This window comes from Pseudopipra pipra, chromosome 3 (genome assembly GCF_036250125.1).
Source record: "Pseudopipra pipra isolate bDixPip1 chromosome 3, bDixPip1.hap1, whole genome shotgun sequence".
Taxonomy (NCBI): Eukaryota; Metazoa; Chordata; class Aves; order Passeriformes; family Pipridae; genus Pseudopipra; species Pseudopipra pipra.
This window is the reverse complement of record NC_087551.1, coordinates 83,935,667-83,960,179: the sequence shown is the minus strand read 5'-3', so window position 1 is coordinate 83,960,179 and position 24,513 is coordinate 83,935,667. Positions and strand designations below refer to the sequence as shown.

Here is a 24,513-nt window from a genome sequence, read left to right as displayed (position 1 = left end):
AGGTGCCTATTTTAAGGTGAGCTCCAAAGCTGTCTTTAGACATGTGCTGCACGTGTGGATGGATGTACCCATTTGCCTTAATTTAATATGAATCCCACTATGTATTGACTATTTACCCCAGAACAGAAACATCAAACAAACATTATTACCAAATTAAGAGGGAGTTGGCTGGGAAGGATATACCTGTATTTTGGTTAGAAAGCATTCAGAATGAAATCCTTCCAGGACTAGAGCCTTGTGTCTCTAATACCAGAATGACGTTTCAGTGTCACCACAGTGTGATACTTAGTTTTTAGTTAGAGGTGTCTCCCTGGCCAGTATTTTGAAAGAATGTGTCTTTACCTTCTATTTGTGTGGCATCAGGAATGGAATCATACAGGTGTGACTCCATTTATTTTTTTGTGCGATCACTAGATACAGAACAAAGAGAGTTTGAGCAGTCCTTCATTGAGGACTTCTTCATAGTTGATGATGTCCAGTGTTTCCCCCCTTTCCCTTCTTCTGCCCTAATGGGAAGTCAATAAATAATTAAAGCAATGTTAATTGTAGGAGAGCAATCAAGAGGTTATCTGGAGAGGGATTATTTGTTGATTGGAGGAACCTGGCAAAGTTTAAGTTAAGTGAGAGAAAATACTCTGATAGATCAGGGATGTTTCAACTCTGCAAAATGCTTTTTTAAATCATTTGGAGTATGTCCACATAATTTGAAAGTGGCATATTTTCTCTGAATAACTTCACTAAAACAGATGGCTTTTTATGCAATGTGTTATATCTTGCTTCCACCAAAATATTGAGTTAACAGTCATTACTATGGGCAGCCATTACCTGAATCAAACAGTTGAGTTTAAAATTGTATAAACCAATTACTAAGGTATAATTGTGGAGGTTCCAGATTTCTAGGGGAACAGGAAAAAAGCTGTGTGTAGTAATTGCAATGTTTATGAAGATTAGTTGAAAAATCCTTTTAGAGGTTTGATTTTCTTTAAACTGAATTGAATATGGAAATAAATACGCAGAATTCAGAATTACTAGTATTAGTTGTATAAATAATCCTTCATATGCTGTGTACCAAATATCTCCCAGGGACCCTTTATACTTCAGTTTTAATCATCACTGTTTACTCAAGTGGTGATTGAACTGTCAAGATTATATGTTTAAAATAAAATTACCATTAATTACAAGGCTGTCATCTGGAAAGAGTGGCAAGCTGTGTGAATTTCAGTTCCAGGAAGATGCCTAAATCCCTCCACTATAAAAATATTAAGAATTTTGTTGTATCTAATCTTACTGCCGGAAAGCATTTGTATAGACAGCCATCGATACAGCTATATAGTATTTGACACAACTTTACCATCCTCACCTATAAAACTGTCAAGAGCTTTTAAGGACAAAGGGCTGTGAGAAACACCTTCAAAAAGTGAACAAAGAGCAAAGGAGCTGTGGATTACACTTAATGCCTCATCTTCAAAAGCAGTCTCAGCATTTTTCAGAGCAAGTTAAATAACTTAAAAAAACTTTGAGAATTGGAAAAGAGATAATTATCTCTGCATTAGATGTAAGGGAAGAAAAACAGTAGCAGAATTACTTGCTGTAATCCTATTGTTTGAGATGTTTCTAATTGTAAAGCATTGGAAGCTGTAGGAACAAGCAAAGACATGTACTCAGAAATTTTTTTTCTGGATTCAGTTGCCTAAAGCTGTGCACTTTGGATACAGTTTTTGGCCTGAAACCCCAAATTGACATGAGTATAGGAAGGACAAAACAATAAGTCTATCAATTAAGGTATGTGAGGTAAAATAAAAGGTAATATTACTTAAAATATAAAAATTATTTAAATCAAAAAACTTCAAGTAGCCTCTCGAATTTCCCTTTCCTTTCAAATGAACTCTACTACCTTCAAATGGACTCTACAAAACATGGGAAAACATTTCCCATGGAAAACTCTGGTAGAAGCTATGGTATGTAATTACAGCTCCTAACAAATTACTTTGTCACTTCTCCTTCAGAGAGGAAGCACCAGAACATTCGTTTCCTTAATCTACCCATTTGGAATTTGACAACACCTATCTCCATCCACCTCCACAGGGATGTAGCAAATGTGCATTTCTCCTGCTTCTGATTACATCACTCACTCACTGATAGTGAAAGGTGCCTGTTCTACTGAGGTTTGTCTCTGTTGTCCAGGATGTATCGAACAGGGGATCATTTCTCCTATACCAGAAAAATGCAACAGTCAGAGGCATTGGGGATTCCCAACTTGCTGTGCTGCTTAGAATAGCATATGTGGTTTATATTTCTGGTGAAGGTTTTGCACAGCTCGTGACAGTAGGGCACTTCAGAGAGAACATCCTGGAGCCTGCCTGGAAGCCTGCTGTGCTGAATCTGGGCTGGCTGTAGTTTCATAGTGTATAGAATTAGCTTTAGAAGTCAAATCCATACAACAGAAATTAAGGCGTTTCATACATGTCATCTTTGCATCTCTTGTATATACAGCTATGTGAAACTTCAAGACAGTTATTGTTAAGGAATCCAGAGTCTCATTTGTTACTTTGGAGATAGAAGAAAAATAGTTTTATCTTTGGCTTCTTTCAGTGCAGTTCAGCTATGTTCAAAGTTGTCATGGTCAAATACAGTCACAGGGTGCTACATTACATGGGTTTCTGTGTGTGACCCCTAGTGGTGCCACTCTAGCTTATTAGCATTGAAGACAATTCAATTCACTGATTGTACTTCTTTTAGGTGCAGCTGATGCTGCAATTTGGAGCACGGCTAATGCATCAATTATGTACCAAAAGATCCTGGTCTTCACCCTGGATTCTGTACAGAGCTCTGTGTCTGTTTCTTGGAGGTCTTGTTTTAAGGACTTAATCAAACCACAAACACTGCCTTTAGGATTCTAGAGTAAGGTTGAGCTGTGTTGGGCTCCTGTTCAACAAATACCTCGTGCCTCTGGCCCATCTCACTCATAATCTCTTTCAAACAAGACCCAGAGGGAAGAGAGATGTGTTTCAGGGATATGTCATTTTTCACTTCTCGTGCTGTTTAAAACATCAATACTGACTTTTAAGAGTCATGAATTGCCTGCTCCATTCAAAGAGCACACACACACAAAAAAAAAAGGATTATTGATATTTCCTTTCTCTTTTTTAACCCTTTTCCCTTTTGGAAATTGGCTACCCTACCTTTAGGGTAGTTGTTTTGAAGCTATTTAGCATTAAGAGCATCTGGATGTACACTGAGACATGAACATAGTCTTTAGGAACTTATCCTATTTGGGACTTTACTGCCCATTTTCATTTTTCTCTCCTGTTTCATCTGAAAGTCTTTATGTAGAATTTTGCAAGTACTCAAAATATTACTGTTGATATATTTAGCAGAAGAGGAAATGCAAGAGTTCTGAGTAGTAGTTTAATGCCTTTACTGGGTGTTTATGTGAGAAAGAATTCATAATTCTTTATGAAAATAACAAGTTGAAATGTAGTACAGAGAAAAGCAGAAAGAAAAATGTTTGAATCTCATTGGCAATTATATAATGAAATATATGGAAGTGTGCCTGTGGAGTTGAAAACAGTACACATTAATCAGAACCCTGGCTTTGAATCTTGGTAGTGAAATTTGTATGAATCTTTAATGACTGAATTTGCCTGCAAGACAGTAACCATGAAGTTACTCTGATGCTTTACTATATGCAACAGTATGTATTTAATACATGTTCCAGCTAGTTGTGTGTGACAATAAATTCCTCTGACTGTGTGTAGTTTGCACAATCTTTTGTCAGCCAGGACTGCCTTAACTCATCAGTTTACAGGAGTTTTGCCTGCTTAGGGACAAATAAGATTTAAAAATAGTTATTCATGTCACTGGTGGTTTTCAACTGTAAAATTAGTGGGCTTCAGTTTTCCTAAATTAGTTGAGTCCCCAAGGGGACTGTCATGGGTACATTTTCATCAGTCAAAGAATTTTGCCTATCTAGTGGAAGAACATTTCATTTGTATGAATATTAGAACAAGTTGTCTGGATTTTAAGGTCTAGTAAGGGTCAATGTTTGAATCTCTTGACTGTTGAATTAAATTTTGTCAGCAACCTGTTGTCTTACTTAGAGAGCTCTTTAAGTGCAACGTTAAGCAAAATCCATTGTCCTGTGAATCACTGCAGTGAAAGGCAATCGCCAAACTGACTGACTCTCATTTACTTCAGTAAAGTGGATCACAGGAGCAGCTAAACAGGAATGAATTAAAGAAAATTGTGTCCACCTTGCCTCCTCAGCCAGCCTCAGCTGATATACATCACGCACTAAAGCTACAACTACGGAAGAGCTAGAGAATGAAGTTAGCAGAATTTTCTTTTACCACCGAAGGGTGATGAGGGAGCTAGTGGAAGAGCTCCCCAAGCCTCTCTCCATCATTTAGCAACAGTCCTGGCTCATTGGGGAGGTCCCAGATGATTGGAAGTTGGCGAATGTCACGCGGATCCACAAAAAGGGCCAGTAGAAGGACCCGGGAAACTACAGGCCTGTCAACCTGACCTCAGTGCCTGGCAAGGTTATGGAGCAGATCATCCTAAGTGCAAACACACAGCACCTAAAGGATGGACAAGGATCAGACCCAACCAGTACGGGTTTAGGAAAGGGCAGATCCTGTCTGACCAACCTGATCTCCTTTTATGATCCTGCCTGGTGGATGAGGGGAAGGCTGTGGATGTGGTCTGTCTGGACTTCAGCAAAGCCTTTGACACCGTCTCCCACAGCATACTCCTGAAAAAGCTGCAACCTATGGCTTGGACAGGGGTATTCTGTGCTGGGTTAGGAACTGGCTGGAGGGCCGGGCCCAGAGAGTGGTGGTGAACAGTGCTGCATCCAGTTGGCAGCCGGTCACTAGTGGTGTCCCCCAGGGATCAGTGTTGGGCCCAGTTCTATTTAATATCTTTATTGATGTTTGGATGAGGGGATTGAGCGTACCATTAGGAAATTTGCAGATGACACTAAGTTGGGGGGGAGTGTTAACGAGCTGGAAGGCAGGAGGGCTCCTCAGAGGGACCTGGACAAGCTGGAGAGATGGTCTGATTCCAGCAGGATGAGGTTCAACAAGGCCAAGTGCCGGGTCCTCCACTTTGGCCACAACAACCCCATGCAGCGCTACAGGCTGGGGACAGAGTGGCTGGAGAATAGCCAGACAGAAAGGAACTTGGGAGTTTGGATTGACAGGAAGCTGAACATGAGCCAGCAGTGTGCCCAGGTGGCCAAGAAGGCCAATGGCATCCTGGCCTGGATCAGGAACAGTGTGGCCAACAGGACGAGGGAAGTGATTCTGCCCCTGTACTCAGCGCTAGTGAGGCCACACCGGGAGTCCTGTGTCCAGTTCTGGGCCCCTCAGTTCAGGAAGGATATTGAGGTGCTGGAGCAGGTCCAGAGAAGAGCAGTGAGGCTGGTGAAGGGACTCAAGCACAGGTCCTATGAGGAGAGGCTGAGGGAGCTGGGGTTGTTTAGCCTGGAGAAGAGGAGGCTCAGGGGAGACCTCATCACTCTCTGCAGCTCCCTGAAAGGAGGTTGTAGCCAGGTGGGGGTTGGTCTCTTCTCCCAGGCAACCAGCAGTAGGACAAGAGGGCATGGCCTTAAGCTGTGCCAGGGGAGGTTTAGGTTAGATATTAGGAAGAAATTTTTTACAGAGAGGGTAGTCAGACATTGAAATGGGCTGCCCAGGGAGGTGGTGGATTCATCGTCCCTGGAGGTTTTTAAGATGAGACTGGATGTGGCACTGAGTGCGATGGTCTAGTAACCGTGGTAGTAGTGGATCAAGGGTTGGACTTGATGATCTCGGAGGTCCTTTCTAACCCAGTTGATTCTATGATTCTATGACAAAAAAAAATTTATTCATGGTTTCCAACCTGACTGTAATGCTGTTTGCTCAGCACCATCTCTTTTCCTAATAACAAATATTGTCATTTCCTGGTTTTGTGCAAGTAATTAATTAGTATTCAGGGTATTATGGATTATTTCCATTTGGAGAAGAAAAAGGATGGAGTAGGCCTTTGCTGTTCTTTTGATTTGCAAATGAAATATGTAGGGGCCCTTAGTGCAAGATTACAAAAGTTCTTGTTTTTGTTAAATATGATAAGGAAATATGTATCAAAAGCTGTATGTTTCTTTCCTCTGTCCCCAGTCTCTCTCCAGTGAATGCTTTCTGTCAGAACTCTCTTCCTGTAGCATCTCTCTGATATTTGCAGATGAGACCATGTGGAACTGCAGCGTCAAAGCCCATCCTCAGTCTATCACTTAACATACCTGGGTAAAATAATTTGAATTCTATCTAGGTCTTGTTTTCTGTTATCGTAGACATGTTTTTGAACAAAAGGACCTAAAATTGTTCCATTTTTTGGTCTCAGGCATGCTATAGTAGTTTGTTTTTCAAAGGGGCGATAGGACCACCTTAGCTCCAACACATCATTACTTATCCCAGCTCTTAAGTTCCATTCTGGTTACTTTCAGGCCACTTTTAGCACTGTTCCTGCTGTAATGATTGTCTTTCTCTTCATGGAAAAATTCAATTTGTTGATGTTTGGTTTTTTTTTTTTCCCTTAGGGGAAAGTTACCTCTTGCATCCTCTAATTTTTGAGGGCAGCTGTATGTCCCAAGGAGGTTTTGATAGTAGTCCTTAAGCATAGCTTTAAATGTATATACATACTTTAATAATTAGAATCTTAGGGTTTTTCTGTTCTTCTGCCTGTTTACTAATGAAACTTTTCTCATAGCTTGAATTTGTCATGCTTCTCTAAGAAATGTGTTTTATGTGCCCAAGTAGGATGTGTGTTTGTGTTATGGCAATAGGATAGAAATTAAAAGTAAGCTCTGTGCTGTATATTATCTACAGATAGTTGCAAAAACAGTTGAGTATTCCTTGCTTGCCTTTTTAGTGCTCAACTCCTGAAGTGAAATCCACAACCCTAAAAAAGGTACCGCTGTACTTTGTAGGCATGCATGACGGATACTTGGCATCTCTAAGTGGTATTCAAAGTAGCTCACACATGGTGGGCAGGAGAAAAAGAGTGAAGGATTGGGAAATAAACATCTGAAATCCATTTTCATATGCAGGAACTGGCTGTAAATCTTAGACACTTAAATGAGACATTTATTTATATTCCTGCTTCTTTTTAAGGATGACCCATTCACTCTTTAGTTTAAAAATCTAAAAGCTAAAAAATGCCAGTTTTCTTTCATTTATCCAGTGACTTTTTCTAAGAAGATGAAAAATTTGAATCCATATTCTTCTGCTCTGAGCAAACTCACACTGGTTGCATACTGTCTTCTGTATCCATTAATATAGCTTAGCAACTCAGCATCAGCAGACAGATGTGCACTTCTTCAACTCTGCAAGGCTTCTGACTACGACTAGTTAAGAAGGAAGAATCAAGAGTAATATAAATTTTAATCTCTCAGGTCTGGAAGACTGTATCTAGAGCTCCTCCCTGATAATCAGTAGACTGTTTACAGTAGTTATTAAACATGGGCAGCAGCACCATTAGAGGTGTCTGAGTGGCAGCTGTTGTGAATACTGTTTGTTTAACTGGGATTGATACTGTCTTTCTGTTGACAATATTTACTGGATATAACCTCTTGGATGAATTAGATATTTAGATGCCTAGTTGATGAATCCCAAGAAGATGCAGATGTTCTTGATCTCTGCCAAGATAGCATTGTTTGAAGTAAATTTATTGTTGAAGACTGATGCCAACAGGATCCTAAGTGTCTTTAGTAGTTAGCTTAACTTTTTAATACACCATTTTTTTGTACTTAGTCTTCGGATGAACTGATGACTTAAGTGTTTGTGTGGTCACAAAGAAAGTATTGGCTTTTCTGTAAAAGTGATTAGAGCGAGGTGATAGAGCAAGGTTTTAGTGTATGGAAATGAATATTACCATTTTGAGGTAGTCACTACATTAAACATGACAGTGAATTTTATTAATGGACATTAAGGTTGTGCTTTAGTTTTGGGTTGGTAGTTTTTGTTTGCTTGGTTTGCCTTTTTTGTTCTTGTTTAAAAAACACAAATACAGACATCCACAGGATCTGTTATATGTGTTACGTGTGTTTTATCCTATTAACTAGGTGTCATTGTTTTATATATATTAGCCAACTCAGGAGAATGCAAGGTGCTCAAAATGGGAAAGACAAGTTTTTATCCTATGCAACTGAAAGAAAAAAGTGAATTAAGTTTAGAATCAGAGATAGTATTATTCTAACTGTAGAATTTCTAATATAGCACGCTCAGTGTTTGAAAGTGAAGGTTAAGTGGAAGTTACCAGGGTAGCAGTTTATCTTAAAAGCGTGCAAAGCTTTGTAGCAAAGTTAAAAGAACAATTAAAGATTTAGAGATAAATTATATAAGATGCAACATGAGTTTACCAGAGATAGATTGTGGCAGAACAACATAAGAGCATTCTTTGTAAAATAAGCTGCGTTTACAGATGTGAAATTTGGTAGCTTTTATCTATCTGGTGTTCAGTAAAGCATTTGTTATGGAGCTCATACTAGAAAAATATTAATAAAACTGTAAAAGATGTTCTTTAATGTTTTACATTTTCTTATTGGATAAAGAAACAGCTAGAGAAGTAGCAGCAAGTTGTGCTCTATACTGAGAATTTATACTTAACAGGAAGAGGAGGGAAAAGGTTTGTGGATGTCAGTCAATCAGAGGGCATATTACTCAAGGGTAGTCCAGTCTCTGCGGGTGTGCTGGATCTGGTCCAAGTCTGTCATCCTTATGTCAACAGTAGCAGCTTTCCCTTGTGCTAGGAGGCAGGGTAAACACCTAGGAAATAGTCTGGGAAATTTGCTTCTGCTGGAGGCCTTTGTGGTGTTAAGAAACAGTAAGGAAAGGAGAGAGTAAGAAGGTTTCTGCAAGCGCATCTGTGCTTCACAGCAGTTTCTGTGGTCTCTCATCGCTCCCCCTTGCCGATGTGGCAGCAGCAGCCAACTTGGCTTAGTTTAGCCTGTGGACAGGAGCAAGCAGATGCACTAATTATTGCCTGTTTCACTAGGGAAGTGATACTGGGTTGGAGCTGATCAGTGACTTGGAGAGGGACTTTTAGGCAGCCATGAAGAAATAAATTTAAGAAAGATATTTCCAATCAGTAGAAGAAATTGCACCTTGACATTCCCAGTCTGACGTAAAAGCTTCATGGTCAGTAATGATGACTGTGAGGAGTTTGTGTGGTGCACTTCGCTGGAAATCTTCCCTTCTCATTCCACAAATTCAGCAAGGCTGTACTTAAGTCAGTAAGTTGGTTTCTATTACCTCAGGAGTCCCTGACTCATCTCCTGAAGAGTGCAAGTGTGTTTCAGTGTAGCCAGCACATTTCAGAGTCAGCAGCAGAGGACCATCATTAGCACCCTGTCCCTCTAACCTTTGGCTCTCACCCCACAGCTTGCCCATGGGGCACAAGCCTGATACTGGCAGCTTGCAGCAACTTGCAGCAGTGAAGCCAACTGATGGTCCTAGCAGAGAACATCAGGTTTAGAAGAGTGGAGAAAAGCATGAACAAGATTATGAAAGAGGGGATATTTAAGGCTAGGTATGAGGAAAAAATTCTATACTGTGAGTGTGGCGAGATACTGGGACAGGTTGTCCAGGGAGGTTGTGGATGCCCCAACCCTGGCAGTGTTGAATGCCAGGCTGGATAAGGCCTTGAACAACCTGGTCTAGTGGGAGGTGTCCCTGCCTATGGCAGGGGAGCTGGGACTAAATTATCTTTAATGTCCCTTTCAACCCTTGACACTCTATGATTCTTTGAAGAGATAAGGGAAGAGCAAGGGCTTAAGATGAGGCTTACGGAGCAAAGAGTTGAATTAATATGTATCGAATCCCAAGACATGAAGATAGGAGAAATAGTGGCACATGAACAGGAGGAGAGATAAATGGCAAGCATCAATTTACGAAGGAAGCAATGTGACAGTAAGATAAGAAAAGAGGTGCTAATGTTCTCTGTATAGAAGTGAAGCTTTTCAGTTGGCACTGATGATTACGAATGGAAGTCAGGTTGGACTAAATGGGCAAAGGGCAAGGGTGATACGAAATGAAAGGCAAAAATATTGTTTTGTTTTTAACACCTCACAATTTGAGGATACCTGTAATAATTATTTGCCTTAGTCTTATATTGCCAGATATGCCAGTCACTTGGGGAAGAAAGCTGTTCCTTGGCACAAAACCAGTAAATTAGCGAAACAGAAACTGAGGTGCAGTTATCATAGTTGCAAGGTGTAGTGAATCGCACAACTCGTGAAAGAATTAAACTCACAAATTTTGGATATCCATTATTAAAGAAAAGTCTAACACACTGATAAATGAATAATAAAAGAATAATTCATAAGTTTTTTTATCCTGTTTCCTGCGAAACAGGGCTCATAGGAGTGTGCTGTCTTTTCCTCATCAGTCTTTCCCTGTATTAGTAACTTTTGATAGCTACTTTTGAAATCACTTGCAAAAAAGTGGAAGGTCAGTAATACCTTCAGGTAGGCTTTAAAATCAGTAGCTGGCTAGAGGAGATATCAAGTTAGTATGTTTGAGGCAAGCAGAACATTGACAGTATATATTCGTTTTGACAACAGCCGGGTCGACAATCTACACATCCTTCCCAGTTACTGTCACAGCATTGCTCTGTCTTGCTCTGCATCCTGAAAGCATGGGAAGACAGCAGAAATGGCAGTGTGGGAGGAGGGTTAGGGACAAATGATGCAGCACCTGAACAGTGAACCAGGCTTCATTATTTTCTTGTTTCTAATAGTATACTTTTTACAATCTAATTTTCTGACTGCTTTTACCTGAGAATCTCTGAAGCACATAGGTTTTGTTTCATCTACACCATTAAGCAAGTCCAAGGGATTAAAAGATTTTTGTTCTTTTTTAACGTTGGGTAGATTTGAGAGCTGAAGATACACTTTTATCTTTAATGAAACTGCACACTATTTGAAGTATTTTCAGTTTGAATGTTTCCAGAGTTTAATTAGCAATACATGAGCATTGCTCTACAGCAGTCTTACCTCTGTTTGCTATTTACAGATTTATTGCTTATATGCTATAAATTTGTTCTATATTAATTTAAGGCATACAGACTGTGAGCATTTTTTAACCTTCTTTCTTGTCTCTTATTTTCTTAAAATATACTGGGATCCACCAAGATACAATGTAAAATCCATAGTCTTTAATAAATCAGCATTATTTTAAAAATTATTAATAATATTAAATATAATTATAGTACATTTGCTATATTACTCTAAAATATTTGTATAATAAGTATATATTTAATAAGAATATTTATTAAATCTTAATAATTTCACTGGTGGGATTTTTCAGTGGCATTGATATCCTAATCTCAAGTGCTCTAAGTGGCATCCTTACAAAATACGTATTTGCTTCTCTTAATAGAGGCTCAGGCTTTAAATTTGAAGATCCCATTATCTAGTCCTAAAAAAATTCCAACTAGAAAATGGCAACTCTTGCCAAACCAGAAAAGATATGGAAATTTTGTGAAAGATCCTATTTTATTTAAATCTCAGCTGCTAACATTAATAACTGCACCAAAACAAAATTTCATCGTTTCACTATCTGGCAAAAAAACATGTAAGCAAATAGAAGAGAGCTTAAAAAAGAACAAAAATTATGGTGTTTTTGTGTAAATATATACTTTTACTGTGATCTTTGGGAGAAGTAGCATTGAAAAACTACTCTGGATTGTCTAGTTTAATTGCTTGCCAAAGGCAAATTAGCAAGTATACTCAATGTTATATGCTGAAAATGTAGAACTGTAAAATATGTATCCCTACTTAATTTATATAAAAAAAGTAAAACTCTGATTTTAATTCATATATCTTCAAGGCACATGTAGGTGCAAGGATTACGTTATCCTTTCATATAATTCAGAAATCTACTTTTATCTCACCTTATTTCACATTTCATCCTTATGGGATATTTTGTGTATATGTTTATGGGTGATTTTAATCTCGCAGGTTTTCAAAGCTATATGCATACAATTTATGAAATCTCTTCAATTTCTAAATTTAATCTCTTTGTATCTCTGCCTGCAGATTTGATTCTGAACTTGAGACTTGTTTGTCTTCTGTAGTTTTCTTTTGCTGTTTCTTTTGGGATTACATGCAGAAGTGAGATGATTCAGAGAAAAGATTTATTAAAGATTGATTATTATGGCTGTCTCATGTTGAGTGGATGATAACCAAGCTGGTCCTACTCTTCAACTGCAAGAGGCCAGTAAAAAGGCATTGCATCAGGCAAGAAAACAATAACTGTAGATGCAAACCTGCCTAATTAACTGGTTTTACAGCAGAAGTTTTCAGTCCACTTCACTGTCCACTTATGTAGCCCAAAATTTTGTCAGTTACAATTTTACAGGAGACAGTGTTGAAAACCATGGTAAAATTAAGGTAAATATTAATAAATTCATGCTGACTGCTACCTGGATCACTTTCCTACTTTTCATGTGTTTGGAAATGTTTTCCAGGAGGATTCATCCCATGCAAGTATTTTTATTCATATATATGCATGTGTATGTGTGTATACACAGGTGAGCTGGCTAGAGGTATAATCTACATCGTTAATAGGATGCAGTGGTCTGATGTTGAGTGGTTAAGACATGGCAGTTATTCTTAGACATAAAATATTTGGTCAGAATATCCTTTTATCAGTCAAAAATACTCAAAGAGTTATTGAATATTAATTTTGTAAAATGGAATTTATAGTAATTGTACTTAATGTGTCTTTTTTTCTTTGAAAGAGCTTTTATATATAGAAATGACAGTTTCTTCCAGTAGTGTTTTACAAAAGAATGTCATGTACACTTTGTAGAGCAGTAAGTTTCGTTACATAATATCTATTAATTTCAGAGAACAAAGAAAACAATTTTCTTAATAGAAAAGACAGTGGCAAAAAAACCCCAAAATCTAATAAAATTCTCATGTAAATTCACATCACTCCTGTGGTTCAGGAGAAATGCATTGTTAAAAAACAATATGAAAATGAACTGTTTGAATTTGAAAATATAGTGTGTCTTCCAGCAGTTAGCATTTAATTAGGTTTATTCCTGATAACTCTGTTGACAGAGTTATCAGAGTTCAAACACTTATGTCTTAGCATAAGTGTTTGAATTTCAAAGAATTTGTTCATATGTCTACCTGTGACAAACAGAAGTACTGTATGTGCAGGGTAGTCATCAACTTTCTTTGTCAGCAGATGGGCTTGATGATATCTAATGCTGAAAAGGTGTGTCCTGGGGAATTCACACTTTTGGAGGAGTTTGTTCATATGAGAGTTTCCTGTAGCGTTAATGTTTTGAGAACAGATGTCAGTTTGTCATAGATCTCATATGTATGTAACTAATAGATTTTTAAACAGTTGACATTTTTGAATTTGATTTTTTCTTTAAAATTTGAATATGTAAATCGCATTTGTATTTAACAGTAAAAAAGACGGAGATGTATTCTGAAAGATTAAATTTACTGTTATTTCTCTTTAGTTTCAGGCACTGCATTCTGTATCAGAAACACTGATTTTGCTAGGAAGGAACAGCATATTAAGAAATTCTTTAATATCGCTTCTACTATCAGAAGTACGTCAGTTTGCTGAGCAGCTGTTGCAGGCCCACCAGGTACTGTCGTCTTTTCTTTTGGAGAAGGGCTGAAGAGTGGTGTTGGGGAGTGTTTTGGCTGTATCTGTTTGTTTCATAAAACGTAATAAATGCTTTAGCCTATAGAATATGCAGGTTCAAGAACCCAGAAAATGCTAGGACCTAACTTAAACAGGAAATTAAAAAAAAAAAGGAGGTATAAAGTAAAAGAAAATTTCCCTATGGAAAAGTGAAATTATCAGACTGTGTAATAAATAGACTCAATAGGTTTTAAGATTATGCTATATAATTGGAAAAACACTTGAAATAATTAGTTAGAACACTTAGTGTAATGTGTAAATTGTTGATTATGCAGGCAGTACAACTTGGGGACCCACCTGAACAAATTATTTCTGTCTCTTGCTCATGTAAAACTGGAAAGATCATTGCTTCATTTTATTTTATAACTAAATTTCATGTTTCAAATCATAATATTAACTTTCATTATGCAAAAGTTATCCAACACATAATGTTGTATTTAGTTTGATGCAATGAGTAGGAGGTAAGGAGCAGAATAGAAGTTGTGGTAAAATTTATATTTAGGTTAAGTTTTTTCAGTAAACTATAGAGTTTAAAAAAAGAGAGGAAAAGAGAAAGTGAATGTTGCTTTAACATTTGAAGAAGAGAGGTATGAAATAAATAGGTTTTATAGATTTTTCATGTATTTTTATGTTGTGGGTATGTATTTTATGCAAAGTGTTCAGCCTCACTTGGGATTAGGAGTTGATTGCACACTATCCTAAAATGATCAATAAAAAGAAAGCATGCAGCTTTTTATTTGGTGGCCAATAAATTTATTGATACATACAGAAAACATTCATCGTAGATATATTCAGCAGTGGTCCAGTTTAACAAATGTCTTAAGTGTTGCTCAAGAACTTTATTATTTTTCTCTCTAGGGTATGATATGATAGTAAGTTCAGATTGCTGTGAGGGAATGTATAATTTCCAACACTGATTTCTACTACTGAAAAGAAAGGCAAATTTTGAAAGAATTAGACAAAGAGCTGTGTCTTCTTTTAAGTCACTGTTAGCATACAAGACATTGATGGCAACCAAAAGTCAACAGACTTTTAACAAATGTAAGAATAGGGAAGTGTAATTAGAAACAATAATTGGTTTTTAAGTTTAAAGAAGTTGTTAGTTTTTAACATTATTAAATCTCACCTGTGTAACAGAATTAGTCATCCTTCCTGGTTTTGCCAGTGGCAGCACGGAACCTTTCAGTGCTCCACAGTGATGTCAAGCTTACACTGAACATTGCACTTTACTGACTTGGTTACTGTGGTGCTTAACCTTGCCGTACTGTAATTATTTTAAGTATTGCTTTTGTATTTGGTGAAGCCTTAGGAGCTGTGTGTCTGTCTGTAGCTGACACTTTGTAGGACTTTGAAAAGCTGCAGTTCGTGTAGGGAAAGTAACTGAAGTTCTTAGCTTGCTGTGAAGTCAGTGTTTTTAAATTTCATGCATTCTTGCATTTAGTCCAAATAGATATATTGTGTTCATTTAAAAACTCTTATACATTCTCTATGTGATAATATACTATGGAAATGTATCACAACTGGACTCCAAACTCTGGTATTTCTGATGGCCTGATTTACAGACCTGCTTCTAAATTTCTGACTTTGTGTAACATTATTTTTGGTAGGTACAATTCTAAAAAGGGTTAAAGTATTTTTTTCCTTGTTTTGGAATCAAATCTAATGATACAGTATCAGTTCAAAATACAGAAAATGACAACTTTAAAAAAAATGCTTCTTAAATACTTAAATTAGAAAAGATAATACTTCATTAGCTGACAAGTATCCTAATTGTGGTTTGTTACTTAAGCAACGCTGCTGTTAATTGCAAAGGTGTTTCATGTGTTCCATTGAAAACAGTCAAATTAGGGACTCTGAATTTTAATTCTGATTAGAGATGCACAAATGTGTGGGGTTTGTTTTGCTTTGTTGTTTGTTTGGTTTTTTGGTGGTGTTGGCAGATGGGAGAAATAAAGAAATAATCTGAGGCATGTATTCAGGTTAGCTTGCAATTGACTTTTGAGCATTTGATGAAAACAGAAATTGAAAAAATAGCTTATTCATCCAAGCAAATTTCTGTGTATTTATGTTATAGTAATAATTATTTTTTTAAAGTTGAAGATGCTTTTCAACACTGACTTGGACTGAAAACAAAATCCTTTTTAATTTTTCTAAATGAGTAATCTAGATAGCTCAACATTTTCATTTTAACTTCCTCCTTAAGGCTTGAGCTAAGGTCCAAATAGTTTGTCAAATGTATGCATACCAGAATATGCAACTTTATATTCAACCATTTCTTCAATGGGAAGTGTGCTCAGCTCAACCCCTTGTGGGTTTGTGGGTACATCCTTTGATAAATATTGAAAATTTTTTACTTTAGAATTCTGACTGATTTTAGAGAGTTTGAGTCTTCTTGGGCCAGCTTATCTGTCTATGACCCACAGTTTCAAAAAGCTTCCTATGTCCCTAGCTTTACAAATTAAAAAATCAGGTTGACTATATGAGAGTGTATCGAATAAACTACAATAGAAAAGTACAGAGATTATTATGAGTATTTTTATATTCTCTAATTGGCTATATCAATTAATCTTACAATACGAAAAATTAATGTCAAATATATGAATAATATAATGTTGTATATGATATTCCCACATGTTAATATAGAAAATTAGGTAAGGAATATGTAAAACAGTATCATTATCCTGATGTTCCACTCAGTTAAAATGAATGTTATGGTTGTAAGCTCTCAGGCCAGTTAGTAGTTTGCTTTAATTCATTCGAGTACTTCATCATGTGCTTAAAGTAAAGCTCCTGCTTCAGTACTTTGCTGACATCAGGATGCTGACTTCTAGGCAAAAGCATATTAATATAAACTCAATTGGATGCCTTAATTTTTACAGATGTTGGATCAGTTTTATCTATAATAGTAACCTTTCAAGCTTCATTAATACAGTTTTTAAGAATACAGTAACTGAACCTTATTGCCCTATGGAATAGAAATCTTCTGATCCCCAGTTGGCTTCCTACTGCAGACCACATAAAACTGTAAGATACTAAGATTTCATAGTGATATTGTGGAAGATGGATCATTTTTCAAATGTTGAGCTCCTCACCATGGTCCTCCTTTATGATAGCTGTTTCAAAGACAGAGGACCAGAAATGGAAAGCACATATTGGTTTACTGCCCATTTCTAACCCCACAGTGATAAGTCCAAGAAATATGAAGAAGAAAATTAAAAACAAGAAAATAGATTTGAAAATAGAAAAAGGAAGATGTACTGCGAGGTTTTGGAAAACTCTGTTATTCAGTAATTGCTGATACATAACTTGTCTAGCATTATGTTTTTATATCACATTACTTTCTTTATACTATTTTTCATTTTTTAAAACTTTAAATATTTTTATCCTGGAGCCATACACTGAATAGTTGTGTGTTAGTTTTGTGGTTTTTGTTTAAACAAAGACACCAAGTTATATGTAATTCTTAATGTTATGTGTAAGTGTTAAGTCTAAATCCAAATGTGGGTGCTGACTTCTAACCTGAAATGACTGGTGCAGTTAGACTTCAACACAAGACATAAAGGGTGAGATTCTTCTTCTTTAGATGTTTGTAGTAGACGTGGGTGTTTTGATCTGATTTACTTGCTTTAATTTTCCATGATAGCAAAGGGAAGGAAAAAGTCATTTCTTGTCTAACCTATGTTGTTGTACGTAACTATTATAATTGTCCCTTGAGTTGTCCGCTTCTCTCATTTGGCTATGAGAAAGGAAACTTACATTGATCAGCTGAAATATAGATATTTATGTTGAAGGCATCCAAAGTTAAGAGATGCAGCTGAAATATAGATATTTATGTTGAAGGCATCCAAAGTTAAGAGATGAAAATCCCATAATATCTCTATGAAATCTCTTTTTGGATTATCTGAGGTGTTATTACCTGAGGTGCCTGATCCTACAGAACAGTTGTAACGGGTAGTCATGCAAAACATACTTCTGTCTGTACACTGACAAACTTAAGTAAGTAACGTTATTAGATGTTTGTAGCAAGTTATATTTTAGTTAGGATAATTAATAAATTAACTTATTTCCCAAGTGTTCAAATTCTCTAAGTGTACACAAGAGATTGATGATTGATGGTGATTGAATGTGCAGGATGTGTGTATTGAAGCTTCTTTTAAGATGCATTCCAGCTATGGTGTGTGTGATGTGTATGCTTCTCCATAGGAAGGAATAAAAGTAGAAAGTTATGTAGTTGCCACCCATTGGATCCAGGGATGAGACTTGGTAGTTGTAATTTTGATGCCTGTTGGTTGAAGTGATGGTGGCAGTCCTGTCAAAGGGATGGTCTCTTCCCAGCCTTGTTTACTTCTCCTTAAACCTGAGATAGTACCTGAGTACAATAGTACCACCCTTATCTTATCTCAAGTTCCCATAAGGAGGCTTAACTCCCAGTCCAATTCCCTGAAATCCAGGAGACATATTCAGGCAGGGAGCAGGCTTCAGTGATCTTAACAATGTTTAAGCCATTAACCATTTCAGTCTCTCACACTTTCTTCTTAAGCCTTTCTCCATGCATCCATTCTGTGTACAGTGGATGTTCTGGGCAGGTGTGGTACCTACCTCATGCTTTATTCCATGTGCAAGTGTGTCTGACCTGATGTAGAGAATTCTTCAGATAAGCTCCTCTTTCCAAGAAGTTTACTTCATTTATGGAGTATGGCTTCTCTCTTCAGCCATAAATTTATATATGTTTTCTTACAGGTTAGAAAAAAAAGCTATACATTTTTTTTTCCCAAATAGGGTAGAAAATGGCTAAAATAGTTAATTAAAAAAAAAAAAACAAAACCAAAAACAAAACACAACAAAACCCTGAGAATATTATGCAGCTAGAAAAGCTAAATACATTTTGCAGTCTACTGTTGTTTGAGGTACTAAAATGGCTATCAAGCACATTTGGCTCTTTGTAGTTTCTACTGTTGGCTTTACTGACACATCAGGTTACTAATACTTCCTCTAGGTAAAAGAAAAGAGATTGGTGCCAGGTAGATCTTATGAAAATAATTAAACTTGCATCTGGACATCTGTTCATCCTTTCTAAGATGTCATTTTTTTCCTTGTTATGCTGGTAAGCAAATTTCAAATTGTGAATTGTTAAAGATGCTGCAAAATAGTGCTCTGGGTAAATGTAGGATTAATTTTTATTACATGTGACTGCTGATGCTACTGTTAACAAAGGAAATAATGGCTGGATAGAATAATCAGTGGATCTGCATTTTTTTCTTATATACCCAGTTTGGAAATATGGATTTGGGAAAACATATATCTCTTCCCTGAAAGGCAGGAATGAAAGAATCAGTAAAGACTTGGTATATGCCAAGAGTGCCATACACCTTTGAAATGTATACCTGCTTCTGCTGCATATGTCATCCCCTATTAAAGATTAGATTTTAAGATGCTTACGAGTCAGACAGAACTAGAAAATGACAAATGGTTCGTGCAGTTTTTCTCTTTCCTGTCATACTATCTTAAAATGATAGCATTAAGGAGAAAGGAGTTTGGAAGTATTCTTACAGAACTAAAAGGAACAGGGCTTTGACTACACTTAGGTGCTTGGCAAAATTGAGGCTGACATGTAATCAGAAAACCTCAGGTGTGTTTGGGAACAGAAGCAGCAAATATCAATTACATGAGGAGAACAGTGTCGACTAGAGAATTGTTACTCTTAATATTCATGAATCATGTCATTCATGGAAACATAATACTGGAAAAGGAAAAATGCTTAATTACAAAAATCAGAATATATCAAATCTAAAAAGCAAATAAGTAATATTCCTGAAAATCTTCTTAGTTTAAATAGGGCACAAAATCCAGGATTTAAAACAAACAAACCCCCCCACCCCAAACAAACCCACAAACAAACAAAAAACCCTCAAACAAACCCAAACCAACAAAGCCTAAAATAACATGATTATAAATTAAATAAAGTTACCTAAAAATTACCTGTTTGAATTTCTGATGCTGTCAAGCTTTCATTGCACTTTTTTTTTTTTTATGCTGCTTTTACTTCCTTATTATCAGTGTTAATTCTGTCCTTTTCCTATTGCTTTCTTTACAGCTTAGTTAATCCTTTTGCATGCCTGAAAGCAGAACATGAATAAGGAAGAAGCATCAGATTTTTGTGGCATACGTGGTATACCTGTTAGTCTGGCAGGCAGATTTTACTTAACCTGTGTCTTCAAATGCTCCTGTTAATTTACCTTCCTGTTTAATGCTCCTGTTAAGTTACCTTCTTCCTGGAGCATTCTTGCTTACAGACAATGATTTGCAAAATGGAATGATGTTTCAAAAAATTAAGCACTGCTTCCTTAATGCTTTTGGATATTGGAGTTGCCCATGTGAATAGTATATGTACCATATGTGCTCTTAAAAGTTCAGTTTCCAGGCAAGGTAACATTTTGTCACAGATTTGCCTTCTGCTTTTAGTTTTGGATACTTGTTTAAAGTCTTTATTATGCTGCGCTTTTAACACAGTTGCACTAAATGCTTTTTTGGGATACAGTATAAATACACAGTTCTTTTGTCAGTGGCTTTGCAGTCTGTTGGCTGCTTGAGTATTTTGTATCTTCATGAAATGGAAAAGAGTCGTAGCCCTAGAATTTCCAACAAGGAATTACTGATATAATGAATTTTTGTTTGGAAGAGTAACAACGGCTGATAATTAAAATTGTCTTTAAGAGCTTAGAAAAATACAGTAAAAAGTAAATGGAAACTATAAAATTATATTGGATACCAGTGTGAAATCATAACTTCGTTTTTCTTTTAAAACATTCTTTTTATTTTACAGGACACGTCAATAGCTTTGAATTTCTTAGCTTTGCACACACTTGCCTCTCTCTAAGCATGTGTGACAGTCCTCTACATAATGACTTATCAGCTTGCCCCATTGGGACTCTCTTTTATCGGTTTGGTTTGGTTTGCTAAAAATACATTTAAAGCTGTGTTTGTCTACCTATAGAGTTTATGCATAACCATCACTACTTTAAATCACAAGACCAGGAAGATTAACTGGTGTTTGTTCAGTGCTTTCTAATATGTTCAAATGCTTTTAAAAACTCATTATTATGTAGCTCACTGTGAGATGTTATAACCACTAAGCACATGCACAGTGGCCTGTCTTCTGTAGTACACTGTGATATGCCATCAAGCATAGAAAAACTGCTTCTGTTCTTTGATAAGCAATGGGTTTGTTTTACATTTTGTTTGCACTTGAATTGAACTCTTAGCTTAGGTTGTTAATTGGGAAGGATGGCTCTAGTGTATTTAGAGTTACGTTTAGGATTAGAATGGGGTTTAGAATTAAGATGGAAAAATAAGATCCTCACCACAGAGGGAAATGCTTGAAAGACTGGGCCTAGGAGTGTTTGTCATGACTAACAAGACTGTACTTGTTCTGCTAGTTCACTGTTGGATTAGAGTTGGTGTTAGAACAAACTGTCTGGCTAACTTCTCAGTTGAAACTGTCATAGGCTACAGTGGTGATGGTGGTGTATATTTGAATACATGTGCTTGTGAGCTGCACTGAATGCTGCCACCACATTCAGAAGGAGCTGCTGTCCCAAGTTTGGCTCTGAAACAAGCAGAATTCATCATTCTAAGATTTAACTGATGTAGAAGTCATTAATAGAGTAGGTTTAAGTCTGGGATGAAAGGGATTGGGTTACCTAGAGTTTATTCTGTAGCTAAGGTTATAGTAATGGTTTGCATGGCAGAGACAAGTGCAAGATGAAATCTGGTTCTATAGCTTATTTTAAACTTTGTATAGATTTTGAATGGCAGCACTCTACCTGGCTGGTTAAGGCTTGATCTGGCAGCAAACTACTATTAATTCTGTGCCTAGAGGGGAAAGTAGTTTTCAGAACTCCTATGCATTGCTACATTGACAGGATTTCTGGTGTAGATCTAATTTAGGGAGATAAGTAGTGATGAGCTAAAGTTGAACATCTTTATAGAAAGTATCAGAGCTAGATTTAAGGTTTTTGTGCTAAGGGCTTAGGAATCTGGGGTTTCAATTTTCAGTAGGCACTGATGATGTAGCCTTTTCAATCCGCAGTGGATTCAGTGAAGATCTATTGGTGGGCCTGAGTAAGTGTCAGAATAAGAGTGAGTTTATTGAGACTCATAGGGAGATATAGAAATGAGATACTGGTCTAGGTTTGTGGTGAGAAAGGAAGGGAGAAGCAGCTGAGTATGTTTAGATCTGAGTGTTAGTTATGTGAGTTCCTGAATTGGTTCTAAGATAGAGAGCAAGGCTTAGGTGTCCAGGAATTGAGCAGCAGAATGCTTTGCTGAAGTTGGAGGTGTTCCAGAAAGAGAAGCTGAAGTATGCTCAGGCAGGATATAATTTCTATGGCTTGGTTAGATTAAGGATTAAGACGTTGCTGTTTGCAGTGTTGAACTTGGATGAAATGCAGATAACCAGATACCTTTGCAGGGTTGAACCACAGTTGTAAACGCACACGCACACACGTACATGGTCACAAAAGAATTTATGATAGCACTGTGTATATTGCATGTCTTCTAGAATTATTACATTCATGCTGAAGTATACATTTGAAATGCGTGTAGCACCAACATTACAGAATTAAAACTAGTCTTAGAAAATAACCTTCTTGAATCCACTCCAGTTTAGCTTCTTACTGTATAAGAGAGGATTATTTTCACTTGATTCCAGTGGCAATTCACATAGGGAGAACTCAAATGCATTGAGCAAGAAAATGAGAAAAATAGAAACAAAATTTGTGGGTATTTCTCCTTTTTCATAAACAATGGCATCCCAGGTTGCATGATTATAGTGCAGACTTTGAAGATGTAGCTTGTATGTTTTGAATTTCTTGGCATCTCTCATTCCTGGAATTGAGTTGGCAAAGCACAATTAAACCTCTGGGTGTATTGTCTTGAAACAAGATCCTTTTGGCTCTATTTCATCCTTATAATTAATTCTTTCATTAAAAGTTACTACTAGTGTCTCTTGAGTTTTCAGATTATTAAACTTCTAGCTGAAGTTGCAGTTTTAAAGAACTCTTTGTGTAACCTTATCATTTAATCAAAGCTCTTTTACTAAGCCTAGCTACAATATTTAATACAGAATAGTATAGGGAATTGTGTATGATAAATATGAGAGAGAGCTAAAAATTTAAGTAGTATTTCTGCCACTTGGAATAAATTGTAAAAGAACTTAGTTTAGAGTAACTGAATAAGTTAACCATTTTGAGTTCTTCCTACACAATTTGATTATGTGGACTATGATTCAATCCTGTTGACTAACTTAAAGACAGTGAATTCACTGAATGATTGTAGAATTGTGGAATGGAAAAGGTTGGAAACATCCTCTGGAGATGATGTTTCCTCCTCAAAGCAGGACACCCTGCTCAAAGCATTTTTTGCACTTCCCTTTGTGGCATCTCAGGATTCCTCTTGGCCAGTTTCTCCAGCCTGTCAAAGTCCTTCTGAATAGTAATAAACTCCTCTGGTATGTCCATCACTTCTACTTTTGTATGATCTCTAAAGCTGCTGAGTTTGGAGGTGCAAAAATCTCGGTGTCCAGGTCATTCACGAAGATGTTAAACAGTACTGAGTGCCAATGTCAGCCTCTGGGGTGCACCACTAGTAAGTGACCTCCAGCTGGATTTTATGCCTCTGATCACAGCCCTCTAAGAATGGCAGTCCAGGCAGCTTTCAATCTTCACCTTCACTCTTCACCTAACAAGCCTGTAAGTCTATGCTGACTATTCTCAATCACCATTTTGTCCATCGTAGGCCTGGAAATGGTTTCCAGGATTATTTGCTCCATCACCTGTCCCGGAATCAAAGTGAAGCTGACTGACCTGCGTTTCCATGTTTGTTCTTGAAGAAGAAAGTGGCATTTGATTTCTTTCAGTCCTTAAGAACTTCCCCTAATTGCTGTGACTGTCCAAAGAAAATTGAGTATCCCTTCCATGACGTTGGCCAACTCCCTCAGCAATCACAGGTGCATGCTTCCAGGTCCCATGGACTTATGTATGTCCAGTTATTTTAAATGTTCCCTAGCCTGTTTTTTCTCCACAGAGAAGTTGTTCCTTGCTCCAGACTGTCCCACTGGTCACAGGGATGTGAAATTCCTCAAGGCTGGTTTTACCAGTAAAGGTCAAGGCAAAGAAAGCACTGCATCCTTTGTTACCAGTTTCCTTGGCACATTTTTCTCATCTTCATTTTGTTACTGATGTGCCTGTAAAAATCCTTCTTGATGCACTTCACCTTCCTTGCCAGATTCAACATGAGATGAGCTTTGGCTTTCTTAACCATCTCCGTGCACACTCAGAGTGCCTTCATGTTCTTCCCAATTCACCTGACCCCGCTGTATGCTTGTTTTGTATTTTTTGTCAGGACATCCTTGTGCGTTCACACATGCCTCCTGCCACCTTTGCAGGTATACCATTCTTGAGAGTGAAGGAGGTGATCCTTGAACATCTACTAACTCTCCCAGATCCTTCTTCTTTCCAGAGTCAAAGCATGTTGGATATTCCCAAATAAATTCCTGAAGAGGCCAAAGTCTGCTCTCCTGTAAACCAGGCTGCCAATTCGTCTTTTTGATTTTGATAAATTTTCAAGAATTAAGTGAGATTATAGTTGCAAATTAGGTGAGTTCCTAAGGGAGGTGTTAAGTCATATAAAGACAAGTTATATTTCTACCTACCAAGAAGTAATACTCTTCAGGAAAGTTTATAGGAGCTTCACTAACACTCTGGGAGTTATGAACCAGTGAAGCTAATAATTATCAGTTTATGGG

General features: G+C 37.1%; 1 protein-coding gene across 5 annotated transcripts in view; it reads left to right on the top strand.

Annotated features, from left to right (window-relative positions):
* The window catches only part of MEI4 (meiotic double-stranded break formation protein 4), a 231,324-nt gene that overhangs the window by 81,517 nt on the left and 125,294 nt on the right, over positions 1 to 24,513 (top strand). For all 5 annotated transcript variants that reach the window (XM_064650094.1, XM_064650093.1, XM_064650091.1 and 2 more), the window contains one exon: positions 13,519 to 13,650. In XM_064650094.1, coding sequence (XP_064506164.1) covers positions 13,519 to 13,650 — 132 coding nt within the window. The remainder of the gene's footprint in view (positions 1 to 13,518; positions 13,651 to 24,513) is intronic.